The sequence below is a fragment of the Hylaeus anthracinus genome, unplaced genomic scaffold, assembly GCF_026225885.1.
Source record: "Hylaeus anthracinus isolate JK02 unplaced genomic scaffold, UHH_iyHylAnth1.0_haploid 4, whole genome shotgun sequence".
NCBI classification, from domain to species: domain Eukaryota; kingdom Metazoa; phylum Arthropoda; class Insecta; order Hymenoptera; family Colletidae; genus Hylaeus; species Hylaeus anthracinus.
Genome location: NW_026535289.1, coordinates 14,286,510 through 14,299,721, shown reverse-complemented (window position 1 = coordinate 14,299,721; position 13,212 = coordinate 14,286,510). Strand labels below are relative to the sequence as shown.

The following is a 13,212-nucleotide window of genomic DNA, read 5'->3' as shown; positions in this document are numbered from 1 at the left end:
GCGGGAAAACGATAATTCTTTCGGCACTCGGTATAAAACCAGCGCGAACCGTTATCAGTGGTCAGACTTGAAGAAGCGTTTGCGAAGTTTTCGTCGAGACGAAGATCCGAGACGGTTGGAAAGCGGCGAAGGACCCTAAAACTGAAGCGATGAAGCACAAAATGGTACTGAAGAGGGGTACAGACATTAAACGATCTAAAGTGGTATTTCAAACACTGTCACGTTACGTAATATATATCAAACTTTGGTGGAGTTAGAAGTGATTTACAAAATTCGAATTTTTTTACGATAATAAATGAAATTATGGTGCGAGTAAATAAAACTTGAGTTCTTTTTCGCGAAAATTAATGTTATTTAAATACGTTAGTAGAGCAGGGTTCGAGATATGGTCACCTCGATACGTGTTAAATTATGACGCTTGTTATTAGATTAGCAAGTTTCAGATAGCAATCTGCTGTATGGTAATACTCCACGGAAACGTTTCAACTGCGAAACCTTTGGATCCCGAGGACCTGGAGAGCCTGCTACCACCGACGCCACACGATAAGAACGAAACTATGGCAGCCGTCGTCCAGGATCCTGTCGTCCAGGACGCTGTCCAGCAAGCAGCCAGCAACGCGTCGCTAAATGGACTCGTCGTTAAAAAGAATGTTTACATATTGCCAGCCACCGATCCGAACAGGGTATGTACCAGTAAAATATAAACAAATACGTCGCTGCCATTCATCGTGTAAGAAAAAAAAAAAAAAAAAAAAAATATTCACGCGATGAACAGTATAATAAATACTCGGGACGAAGACGTGCTATCCTTGTTTTCTTAATTCCTCTTTCCTATCGATAGAATGCAGTTAACCTCAGAATTAAAAACAAGGCAAACTACAGGGGATAGACGAGTTTCAATATTTTTCTATCGAGACGGTCATCGTTCGATAGAATCATTGATAGATAGAATCATTGATAGATAGAATGATTCCGATCGAAGAGCTCGACATCTTCGACTACAGTTTCCTTTTGGTTCAAGGTACTCTCGAAACGCGAGCATATTCTGGTGGTCCCAACGGAGAACTTGGAGGACGTTCGCAGGAATATCACGGAAGCCAAGCGTGCAGAGGCTGAATCCGGCGAGTTTACCTCGCCTGAGAACCAGCCTTTCATAGGCGACGAGGACGAATACACGTCTGAGGTACGGAGTAATAATTCAACGAATAAATTCCATCGAGGCAGATCTCTATCTTCTGTAGGCCGCGACAAAGCGCGCCGAGTTTATTGCGCAAGAAGATGCACGTCCAATGTTTACGTTGCGCCGTGAAGTTTAGAGTAACGAGGTTCCGTGTTTCCATCTGTCTCGATGGATTCCTTCTAATCACGAGTAAGGTCTGACTGGAAAAGTCATTCGTGAAATAATCAACTTAATTGCCCCCTTCGTTTCATCGAAACTAAACTAATCCCTTTCGTTTCGTGTCGGACAGTCCCTCGATATCGAAGGAAGCGGAAACGAAGCGGTTCAGCCCACGAAGGATGTCCCATTCCAGTGGACAGAGTACACGGAACAGTCACCATCGAACGCGGAACGTAAAACTGAAACCAAGTTCCTGGAGGACAAGCTAACGCATGACGCACCGATGCCAGAAGACGATTCGAAGAAGGTAGCCGTCCCCATCGTGGCGGTCATCGATCCTTCGAATGCGGAAAAGGGCAAGGTGAACAGTCCCATTGTGGCCATCCTACCGAATCAGCTGAACAAAGACGCCCTGGAGAATCAGGTTCAGTTCCTCAAGGACAACAGCGACAAGATCCAGAGCAATGCTCAGAACGTCGTCGACGAATCGTCGTTGACCATCGATCCTGACTACCGGAAACCATCTACGACCCCGTTGGAGGTAAATCCATCGGGCAATTCCGTTTACGAGAAGATAATATAAAGCATAGCAAAGCGATCGTTGCAAAATGTAAACACTAGACGGTCCTAATAAAGCGAGAGTAGCAAAAGCATTCGTCTGTTTTCTTCCACGTTCCTCCCGCTGGCAAAGAATGTCACCGACGAGTGGAAGCGATTTATCCACGTCGAGAAATATCTTATACGAATACCAGAACGAGGACGAAACAATTCTCCTGAAACAAGTATATCGTTTTCAGATGAAGATTGCGTCGTCGCCGACTGAAGGAACGCTGCCAGTCCAGCTCTTACCGGAAGTAGCCTCGAGCATGGCGACAGAAGACTTCCTGGCTCCTGTCGTGGTGCAACGCTGGAGGATCGTCGAGCCAATCTTTACAGACGACGCCGCTGCGTATCCGCGACAAACTGGCGACATGGAGGTCGCGGAGGACATCATCTTCAGGCCTTTGTTCAGGTATCGACAGGAGGCGCAGGAACAGTCCAGATACTCCAGCTACGACTACTATCCCAGGCGCAGATATGGCTACGGGTCTCGATACAACGATTAATGAAGAAATGAAGTTTCTTGTCTAACTGAGGAAAAATATCCCCGATGAATAAAAAGAAAATCTTACTCGATGGCGCTGTTGTGTTTCCTTCGACGTATGTTGAACGTTGTTCAACTATATTCAGTCTTGACATTTACATATTTAGGATCTTGTGTACCGCTCAAAATTCGTTCTTCCTCGTCGTCCTCTGTGGAAATAAAGAAATGTGTTACCAATAAAATTGTTACCAACGATAGCTTTCCGATGGCTTGCGAATCCTTTCCTGGATTCTTTCTTATATTTTCTTATATTTCGCGAACGTACGCGCGTTAACGTTGTCACTCGACCTTATTCCAGGACGGAAATTGCAGTTACGCGTGCCAGTTTGCGCGCAGTTCTAGAGGATCGACGCGTTTTTGCTGGCGAGATCGATGGGCCTCTTAGAAACTCGGTTATGCGATGAATAGAAAATCGCGACGAGGAATTACGAAACATTTCTCCGTCGTCGTACACGGAAACGAAGGATCCCGTGGCTTTTCATAACTGCGATGGCCTCGACCTAGACCCACATAATCTTGGTTCGATCTAATCAAACGGCGATCGAAGTTAGATACCAAGAAAGATTAACGATGTTTGCGCTCGTTAAAGACGTTCGGCGAACGCTCGCAAACCAGTTTTTTCCACGAATGTATTTCAATGGGCATTTGTAGACATCAATTAACGCGACGTCGTTAATGCCCCCAGGCGGAATCGATTAGTCATTCGTCTTTTAAATCTATTCATTCACCGACAGCGTATTCTAATACAATTACTTTAAAACGATCGGTCAAATAATAAATCACCTCTCGCAATTGGAAGTAACCGTCGAGTAACTGTACTGCTCATTTATCTGTACAATTTATTCTAACGTTTCCACGTTCCGATTTCTTCTTATTTTTCCTACGTGGTTGGCGTTACGAGTTATCTATATTTCCAGTCAAATTCAGCTCGTTTCTATCGCAGGCTAAGTTCTGAGAAACCCATCGTCATTGTTTAGAGTTCGCCGATCATCCTTGCTCGACTTCTATGAAAACTAGCAGCGATGCGTTTCTGTGATAGAGATTCCCACGGTGAGAGCGGAAAAGTTTGCAAAGGATACCGCTACAGGATCGTCGCGATCAAAGGATCGCCTGATCACGGAGGAATGCGAGGTGTTCGGGCAGGAAAACTTTCGCGAAAGCCTGTTCGCGGAGGAGAAAAAAATCAACGGGACCATCTTTCTCCGACTCTCCTCGAGAAACTATTCCCAAAGGTGACTCACCGACTTCTGCTGGAAGCTCAACAACCGAGATTCTTACCGCGAACAGGACTATTCCCTCTCTACAGGAAATCTGCATACCATGTGTGCCATATCAGCTCGATTGCGTTCTTTGAGATCATAAACGCGCCACGTATATAACCGATGCTCGGTTGATCGGTTCCCTCAATCGTGATTTAAGCCTCGACGCGAAAGGAAACGGTGTTGGAAGCCTAAGAGCTGCGCGCAATAAGATGACATCCGCCGTGTGGACCCTGCTACTGGTAAGAACATTTCACCCTCCGTAGTTTGGAACGAACTCTTCGTCGTTTCGGTTACTTTTAAGAAGGAGAATACGTCTGGATTTGCATGAATTTTTTTAGCAAGAAAGGAATGTGTATAATGTAATGAAAGTTTGAGAACATTTTACACGTACGTTCAAGTAGATATTGTAAATTTCTTGATGTATTTTCTCGGGAAATGTGGAAGATATCAGCTGCCACGGAGGTCACCATCAAAACGCAGATGTTTTGCGTGGATTCTGGAGGCCACAGTTTTCGCCCGATAGTAATAGGGATTTAAATTTACCTTAAAGACATGTCTTTCTTCTATATGAACCTAAATTCCTACCTAAAAAATTGAATATTGCATTTTCACAGGCGTTTAAACGTAACAGCATAATTTTTTGACATTTTTGTATAACGTTTTTTGAAAGAAAGAAATTTATGATTTCAAGTAAAAACTGTGGTAGCAGGAAATATTACCAAAAAATTACAATATTTACTTGAACGTATGTATAAAATGTCCTCGAAGTTTCATTAAATTATATACGTTCCTTCCTTGCTATAAAAATTCATACAAATCACTAAAAAAAATGTAGTTTTAAATCTATTTATCCCCTTAAACTCTGGGATGTTTTGAACGCGACTCCAGCGCGGAAACTAAGAACGATAACTAAGGCAAGAGGGAGTCTCTAATCCCCTGGGTTTTCTGATAACAATTACAGCTATCGCTAAACCAAAGAGAATAAATTAGCAACCTGCAGTGCCGAGTTTACGGTACGCAAAGAATTCCAGTTAAAGGAACGCGCGATTAAAAACATTACAATCGTTTACAAATCTTTACAAAATCTTTGTCTCTCGTTTTCCGCTCCAGATTCTCTGCTTGGTCGCGTCGTTCGACGTAGACGCCGCAACGAAATCGCCGAAAAATCTCTCAGATTCGAGGGAATCGAGCTCGGAGAGCGAGAAGGCGGGTCTTCCATCCAGACTTCCGAGAAGGTTCCGGCAAAACAGCCGCACCAGGAGAGTGCACATAGAGAATCAAACCGGGTTCGATGGGAAGGTGGAGAAGATTCATATAAACTCCGAGGAAGACCTTCCAGGAGTTCGAGCGTACGGAATGCCTAAAAAGAGTTTGATGAGCAACGACGATATCGACCGGATGCTGGGAAAGGAAGTCGAAGGGAAACTCGAAGTTGGTTCGAGACCCTTGCGCGCGGTACGTGGAAGCGAAAGAGAAAATTATCTATGATGTTTACGGTCCGACGTGTAAGATTAATTCCGACGAGATCGACCAACGAAGTATACAATTTCAGATCGAGGCCTACGGAAAGTCCAAAGAGCGCCTGGAGAACAACGGTGAAATAGAAAGAGTGCAATCGCCAGTGTCCATGGGGCATCAGGTACCAAGGGACGCAGGGGCGAGGGTGTCCAGGTCCATCGAGGAGGAACCGAATGAAAAGATCAAAGGAGACTCTAAAGGTGACCCGGAGGACCTCGAGGCTCAGGACGCGAAGGTCTTCAGGCCGTTGTTCGTCTACAGGCAACAGGTGGCGAGGAGACAACACCGTCTCAACAATCAACCGTACGGCTATCGTGCGAATCAGATACCTCGCTACGGCCGACCAACAGTTTACTGACGTCCTTTCACCCGATGACGCGTTCAACGCTTAATCGACCGAACGAGGAACGAGAGTCGAGATTTTGTTTGAGTTCGCGACGAACGTCCCTGAGCGGGTCGATTACCATAATAATGATTAACCACCGATTGTGTCACCGTCGCTTTGTGCCATAGAAGAAAGCCACTCTCACTTATTGACACTTCCATTCGTTGTGTCAATAAGTGATTCATGCGATTGGAAGTGTCGATAGAGCACTAGTCGGGCCTTGGTCGAACTTGAAGGAAAGTGACGTAAATTTCGAGTTGCAGAATGTTATTATTCAATGTACGGTTTCAAGTTACGACGATATTTACAGTCAGTATCATAAATGTTCGTACCCTTTACGTCTATTAAAGAAATTTGTTTAAACTGAATGGTAGGTTTGATGTTAAGCATATATATAAGCATATTCATATACATAATGTACAATGATAATGTGTATATGTATATCAATATGTATAATGATAAATTCATTTGGTAATATCAAAACTATTATTTAATTTAGTCAAGCTTCTTCAATAGACACAGAGGATACGAATGTTTATGGGATCGGTCGGAGGGTTGAAAACGTTCGAGTCGCAGGGGTCTGACTGCATGCATGTCCGAGGTCTACGCGCGAGAAGATGGATGGAACGTTGCCACAGGACGTCTCACACGTGGTCACGCGATACCAAAAAGTATTATAATAAGATTGCTTCTTAGATGCTCGAGTCCCAGACTCGTGTAGCTAGATGCCGACTAGTACTTAACGAGGATCGTAGAATAGCCAATATTTTATGTATGCGCATAATAAACGATAATTTTGCATAAGATCAAAGATCAAATGTTTACTTTCCTTGGGTAGAAAATGTCCTTGAGTCAACTTCTTAGCGACAAAGCGAAGGGTACTTGTAAAAAATAAGTATAATTATCATTTTCCCGTATCGATTTTCTTCGTCAACGTGATGATCGTACTTCTGGTATCACTCCGTATATCGACATGAAACGAAAAAACAGATGAGAAATTCGTGACGGCGAATTCACCTCTCCTCCCGTTTCGTCGTTTTTATTTACGATTCGTTGTCGTGCCTCGTGTTTTGGTAAATTTATCAGACGTATCATGTCAACGTTGTAAAATCTCCGATTGCAAATTGTCCAATGTCGAGGTGTAAGTCACTCGTTCGAAAAATCAAGATCGACATCGTACGAGATGCGTAACGGACGGAAAACGATTATAGCGCTAACCCTTGAAAATCAAGCTAATAAAAACGCCAAAGAAAATAGCGTCGTAAAAGAAGCGAAGAGGTACATAAAGCGAAACTACGTAAACCGAGGTTGCTTATATCGAGATACATTAAGTAACGCGCCATTCTAATTGCACGTTCCGTAGAAAATTATCGGTGCTGCATTTGGTAGCGGTGTTCGCGTTGAACCTGGTGGATGTTTTGTTGCTCGGCGTCCTTTTTCCCTATATGATATGGGTATGGATCTACCAGAACACTCGCGCGAGGATCGTCCTCAAAGCCATCGCTCAGGTACGTTTGTGATGTTTCCACGTCTGGGTAACGCAATACTGTCTTGTATTTTGTTGGACAGGTCACACTGGAGTTAATCATGTGGGTGATATTCGCCGGAGTGTCCGTACTGATGACCGCCACCTTCGTCGTAGAGGACATCTGCAAACGTAAAAAGAACGACGCGGATAAATCGGTACACTCGCTGAACGCACAGAACGAAATCGCTCTCAGCGATAAGGAATCGGACTCTAGCGTTCCGAACACCCAAAGCCATTCGACGACACAGGACGATTAAGAAATTTTACATGAAAAAATAAACGAAATTAATAAACACGTAACAAACGAATCATTATTATTTATTTTATCGTTGAAAAGGGGGACATCTATTTTTCGATACAACGAAACCAAGAAATTTCCATTTTACCAAACGACTAGAGTCCACGGTGATTAACGGATTATCTGATAGAGGAAAGCACCGAGGCACGAGTGAAAGTTTACGAGCTTAACAAAAATGCCCGGTAGGACGGGCAATTTGAGAAAGCCAAAGCGTTATCGCAAGTTCACGGGGTATATAAGGGAATGGGGAACCTTTTGGCATTCAGTCGTAAGCAAAATTTCTTAGAAATATGTGGATGCCGAGAACGGTTTTGTTCCTGGTAAGTTTCATTTATTCTGATCGGTATCATCGATTCTCTGTTTCCATAATCATTGTCGTTAATTTTCCAGGCCTTTTCCTTTGCCGCGATGGCGACGTCGAAGCGAGCCGATTCTAAATTTTTGGAAACGTACCCCGTCGATGAGAAATTCCTAAACGACAAGTTGACGGACAAGTTCCCGGTGAGCCAGGATCTGGAAGAGCCCGCGTCCGCGTTACCGAGACAGAAAACAATGGTGGACGCGATGTTGGAGGTCTCGGCGGCCAAGTACAACGTCCTCAAGAGTATCAAAGAGAACGAAGATCGAATCTTGAATGCCATCGCCAAACTCGGCTTGGGCCATTTGGAGGTCATCAGGGCAGCGAAGATAGCGTGTCTGAAAACAATGGCGGGCAAAATCATGAATATGGTAGAGCAGCTACCGAGCGATAAGCTCAACGCATTGTTGCAATCACCTCTGTTCGATCTCGCGGCTGATATGTTGCTACCCATCCTCTCAGACGTCGGCACCTCGAATGTCGAACTGGGAAACAGGCATTAAATAATGTTTAATCGATAAGAATTTCTCTGGAAGGGGCACCGCTGCAATTCTCAACCCCTCATTTCTTCATCTGCAAAGAGTTAATAAATTACTCCCATAAGTTTGTAATTATTTCACCGTGACTGCTTATTTCGCTTCTGTGTCGCGGTCGTTGATTTGTTAAATCCTCGAATCGAGTAAATAGGTTGCCGAGTTTGACCCGCGATGCACGACCTTTCACACTGTATCCGGTATGGATTACAATAAATTATCATCATCGAGCGAAAATTGATTCATACTTCCATCGTTTCACGCAAAGCTTCCTTTTGCAAACTTTTCCTTTGTCTGCGTCGTAGGCGCAGTACTGTTGGATGCGTGACAGAGACAGCGTGAAACGGTTATTCCCGTCGATGAAATAAAATCCACGTAAGTAAAGAGGCTTCGTACGTTTAAAATACTATTTGCCGAACGGATAGGAACGTGCGCGCGTGTAGGTACGCAAGGTGTCCGTCATAAAAGACAGCAACGTTTCGAAGAAATTCAGTACCAAATCCAGTGGTTCCGCGTTGAATCATCGATTTTGATCGATAAAGTGTCTCGACCTTTACGCATCTTTGACGGTAAGCGAGCTACGTCCCTGGCCTTGATCGTATTCGTATTGTTCCTTGAAACGCAACGCGGTTCTTCGAACGATTTAGGGATTCTCTTCCAATTATTATTATCGAGACTAGTTGATAAGGAATCTTCTATTTTCCAGGATATGAAGGCCGTAGTCGCTGTAATCCTGTTATTGTCGGTGGTTGAAGGCAATGTTTTCTGGAAAGACATTTTAAGTGGACAATGGAGAGGGCCTCAACAATCGAGTCACTCGTGTCCCCCGGGACAGTCATGTCCGCTACCAGGACAATCGTTTCAACAGCCTATGCAAACATTCCATCAGCATAGAGAATCTTTCCAACCACCTGGACCACCATTCCCATATCCTGGATTTGTTCCAGGAAGACACCACCCGCAACACTGGAATCCCCAGCAGCAACAACCAAGCACTGCCATAGACATTAGCAATGCTGAATGGGTTTGCCATAATCCAAAAACCGGCAACATGGTATGCCGTATACAAAGTGGTCCGCGTAAAGTGTTACTTTTATCGAATTTATTTATATTGAATGGTACACGCCGTTTTGGTTGGCTAATTTAAAAATGAATAACGTTAACTCGTTACGTGGACCATTCTGTCGACTGATTATTACAGACGAATTACGTATTCATAAACCACCTTATGGTGTATAGGGTAATCTAATAAAATAAGGTAAATTTACAAAAGAAAGACTTTCATTACCGAAGGTTCACTTACAGATGATTATTGCTACCGTCGATGGAACAGAGACAATGACTAATGGACCACCCCAAAATGAACTTCCCAATCACGAGGAAAATCCGACCACTGGAAACTCTGACATCGGAAATCCCGGTTTTGGAGCTAACCCTACTACAGGAAATGACGCAGACGAATCTTCCAAACAACATGGTGGAGAAGGACTCATCGACATTAGAATGGGAAGCAATTAAATATGAATAAGATACGGCACTACGGAATAATTGGCAAGGTTAGGTAAAAGAGTATAATAGTCAATCTTATATTTGTATTTCATATTTTATCATATATCAAACTATGACACGAATCAAGAAAATAAAATGCAAGAATGTTACCCATGGCACCAGATGTGGAATAATTCACGAGCGGTAGACCCTTCAAAACCTATTTGTTACGATTAAAGTTAATACTAATACACTTACTGAAAAAAAACCCACACACAACAGTTTAAACTTTACAGTTTAAACTTTACTGTATTGAAAACGTTAAACAATGTTTAACTTTAGTGTACAACTTTAAGGTCAAATTAATAAGGCAACGCTAATAAAAGATATAGAAGAATATCAGTCGGAAAGTGACAATGTCTGGTGAGTCAAAATCGCATTACGATGGCTCGTGTCACTTGCCAGCGACTGGGGTTGCCGTTTGCCGTATGCCGTCCTAAGCCTGTAACAATGAAGAGTCCGTGATAGGTACAACATGAGTAAGTAAGACGAAAGATCCCCGAACGGCAATCTTGCCGGCGCCGGCGAATGGAATCTCTCAACGTTTCAAGAGCGAGAGAGAAAGACTCATATTCACCGTCCCTCTCAACTCTCAAAATTGTCCGAAGTCATCCGAAGCGCTGGGCTCACGTACGCGCGGATCGTGGAGTTGTGTGCATGGTGGGGTAAATTCTCGATACTCCGGCCATTATCTTTAGCATCACTGAATAGAGTACGGACCGAATGAAAACTATCAAAACTTCCTCACTGTACCGCAGACGGCGCTACAGTCGGAAATCTTCGTATCTTACAACACTGTCTAGACATGCTCAATGTCAAGAATACCAACTATTTCGCTACACACCCATTGCAAAACACTTGGGCGTTTTGCTGTTGAGAACACTGAACATAGGTTTAAAATTAATTTAGTCTGTCTACCGCTAGATGGATTTTCGTTGAAAAAAAATCTTTGTACGATAAGCAAACCTAAAATCTGTTTTTCACTAAATTCAACAATTCTTGTAAATAGATTATCAATTGAAACGTTAAAAGAATATCACAAATGAGAAATAGAATAAACTATTTTATATAGTCTATGTAAAAATAAAAAAAGAGTAATTTTCTAATGGTATCAAGAAAAAGATATGACATTATAAACGAAACACCTGAATCTATTATCTGTACTTTAAATACATGTTTTCTTTAAACCCTCCTTAGAATTAAACCGTTATAATTAATACTTTCAAATACTGTTCGCCACTTTTTAAAGAAAGTTGGCACTGAGATATAATAGAGGACGCTGCGACAAAAAGTGGCAAGCATTTTGGAATATATTACTATCTCGAACAACATAACCTTAAAGGGTGCCTTGATAACCCGCTGTCGGCGGATGAACTGTCAATTCCGGTGTATTTAGGGAGAGTGTTGCGTGCCGTATCGTTTGCCAGAAATTTGGGAAATTCGTGTCGACTGACCAGAGTCCACGAATTTCCGAAGATCTTCCTACAAATCAGTATTCACAGCATTTGAAATAAATAAATTACTTTTAATACGCGACCGCACCCGTCTTTTGCCTAGTTAGGTGCGGTGATTCATAGAGATAATTTTTATTATCGCCCGTTTACTCGGATAATATCGTATGTAAATTCATCGAATTCTCTGTAAAAATCAGTGGCAAAATGACAGATGTTCTTAGCTTAGGTGTCGATGCTATCAGCTGTCATGCTTGGAATAAAGACAAAAAAGGTTTGACGTTCGTTTAATCGAATATAATTTTTCTCCCTTAACGAATAAGCAGTTTTAACGTGTTCCCACAGAAGTGGCTGTCTGTCCAAATAATAACGAGATTCAAGTTCACAAACGTACATCGAATGGTTGGAAATTACTGCAGAATCTACAAGAACACGATATGCATGTCATGGGACTCGATTGGGCACCGAATACTAACCGTATAGTAACCTGTTCCGCGGATAAGAATGCATACGTTTGGACGCAAGAAGGAGATGGAAAGTGGAATCCAGCTTGGGTGCTCTTAAGAATAAATCGAGCTGCAACTTGTGTAAAATGGTCTCCTTTAGGTACAATGAATATATATATTGTTTCAAGTAAATTCAATCCTCTCATCGAATTAATTAATATATTGCTTACATTTTTTATTTATAGAAAATAAATTTGCCGTCGGATCTGGAGGTAGAGTAATAGCTGTATGTTACTTTGTCTCTGAGAATAATTGGTGGCAATGTAAGCATATAAAGCGTCCGTTAAGGTCCACTGTAACCACAGTCGATTGGCATCCAGACAACAAAGTTTTGGTTGCCGGATCCACTGACTACAAAGTTCGTGTCTTTAGCGCTTTTATCAGCGACATGGAGGATGCACCAGGGACAAGTCCTTGGGGTCAAAGTAATACTTTAGGAACGTTACTCGCCGAATTCCAAAACAGTCCCAATGGAGGTAGACAAAGTTACTTTCTTATCGCGAGCGTAAATGGTATTCATTCTTGCCAAACATTCTCTTTTCTGTGTATCTAGGGGGTTGGATACATTCTGTTGCATTTAGTCCTTGCGGTAATAAAATTTGTTGGGTGGCGCACAATTCATCTATATGCATCGCGGATGCTACCAAAGGAAATGCAATTGTACGATTGTACACAAAGCATTTGCCATTTTTAAGTTGCGTTTGGATGGGATCCAATTCCATTGTTGCCGCGGTATTTATATATATATATTTTTTTTTTTAAAAAAAGAAGATTATTTTCGCTATTTTTCGAACGGTATATTAATTTCATCTACGTTTTAGGGTCATAGTTGTATGCCCATGCTATATTCCATAGACAACAATGGTCAACTGTGTTTTGTATCGAAGTTAGACAACACACAGAAAAAAGAGGCTGCCGGATTATCGGCGATGCGTAAATTCCAATCGTTGGATCGGCAAGCGAGAACCGATACGAACGACAACGCCTTGGACAGTATACACCAAAATACAATTAACTGCGTACGCAGAGTATCCGATAACGAATTTAGTACGAGCAGTTTAGACGGTCAACTCGTAGTATGGGATCTCAAGGTAAATTCTATCAACACGCATCGATATTAAACAAAAAAATAATTCGCTCGTTAATTCTTTTCTTCCTCTTTCTATTATCCAGCTTTTAGAGAATTCCATCGCCGGTCTCAAGATAGCATAAGTAAAATTTTTTTTATATCATAAAGATGGATGAAGATATTACATCAAACTCAAAGATGTATAAATGTTAAAACTGAAAAAAATATACAATTTCTCATTACTTTCCGTGGTGTTGATCTCTTCTGCGTAAC

General features: G+C 42.3%; 3 protein-coding genes across 6 annotated transcripts; all 3 read left to right on the top strand.

The window, feature by feature from the left end:
• Window position 1: 1 nt before the first annotated feature.
• LOC128894604 (uncharacterized) lies at window positions 2-2,615 on the top strand. 3 transcript variants are annotated; one of them, XM_054156445.1, is made up of 5 exons: window positions 2-203; window positions 429-683; window positions 1,022-1,183; window positions 1,470-1,880; window positions 2,137-2,615. In XM_054156445.1, exons 1-5 carry the CDS (start codon window positions 150-152, stop codon window positions 2,443-2,445), a joined length of 1,191 nt encoding a protein of 396 aa, XP_054012420.1. In that variant the 5' UTR covers window positions 2-149; the 3' UTR covers window positions 2,446-2,615. The 3 variants fall into 3 exon arrangements, with proteins under 3 accessions (XP_054012420.1, XP_054012422.1, XP_054012421.1); XM_054156447.1 differs by having other exon boundaries at window positions 2-164; window positions 444-683; window positions 2,137-2,614; XM_054156446.1 differs by having other exon boundaries at window positions 2-164; window positions 2,137-2,612.
• A 1,210-nt stretch (window positions 2,616-3,825) lies between these two features.
• LOC128894609 (uncharacterized) lies at window positions 3,826-5,918 on the top strand. The gene is made up of 3 exons (XM_054156452.1): window positions 3,826-3,984; window positions 4,856-5,200; window positions 5,298-5,918. Exons 1-3 carry the CDS (start codon window positions 3,955-3,957, stop codon window positions 5,619-5,621), a joined length of 699 nt encoding a protein of 232 aa, XP_054012427.1. The 5' UTR covers window positions 3,826-3,954; the 3' UTR covers window positions 5,622-5,918.
• Window positions 5,919-8,588: 2,670 nt separating this feature from the next.
• Window positions 8,589-13,181, top strand: LOC128894605 (actin-related protein 2/3 complex subunit 1A-A). 2 transcript variants are annotated; one of them, XM_054156449.1, is made up of 8 exons: window positions 8,589-8,740; window positions 9,072-9,419; window positions 9,671-11,638; window positions 11,710-11,970; window positions 12,056-12,346; window positions 12,424-12,602; window positions 12,692-12,961; window positions 13,044-13,181. In XM_054156449.1, exons 3-8 carry the CDS (start codon window positions 11,572-11,574, stop codon window positions 13,080-13,082), a joined length of 1,107 nt encoding a protein of 368 aa, XP_054012424.1. In that variant the 5' UTR covers window positions 8,589-8,740; window positions 9,072-9,419; window positions 9,671-11,571; the 3' UTR covers window positions 13,083-13,181. The 2 variants fall into 2 exon arrangements, with proteins under 2 accessions (XP_054012424.1, XP_054012423.1); XM_054156448.1 differs by lacking the exon at window positions 8,589-8,740 and adding an exon at window positions 8,764-8,934.
• Window positions 13,182-13,212: the final 31 nt, after the last annotated feature.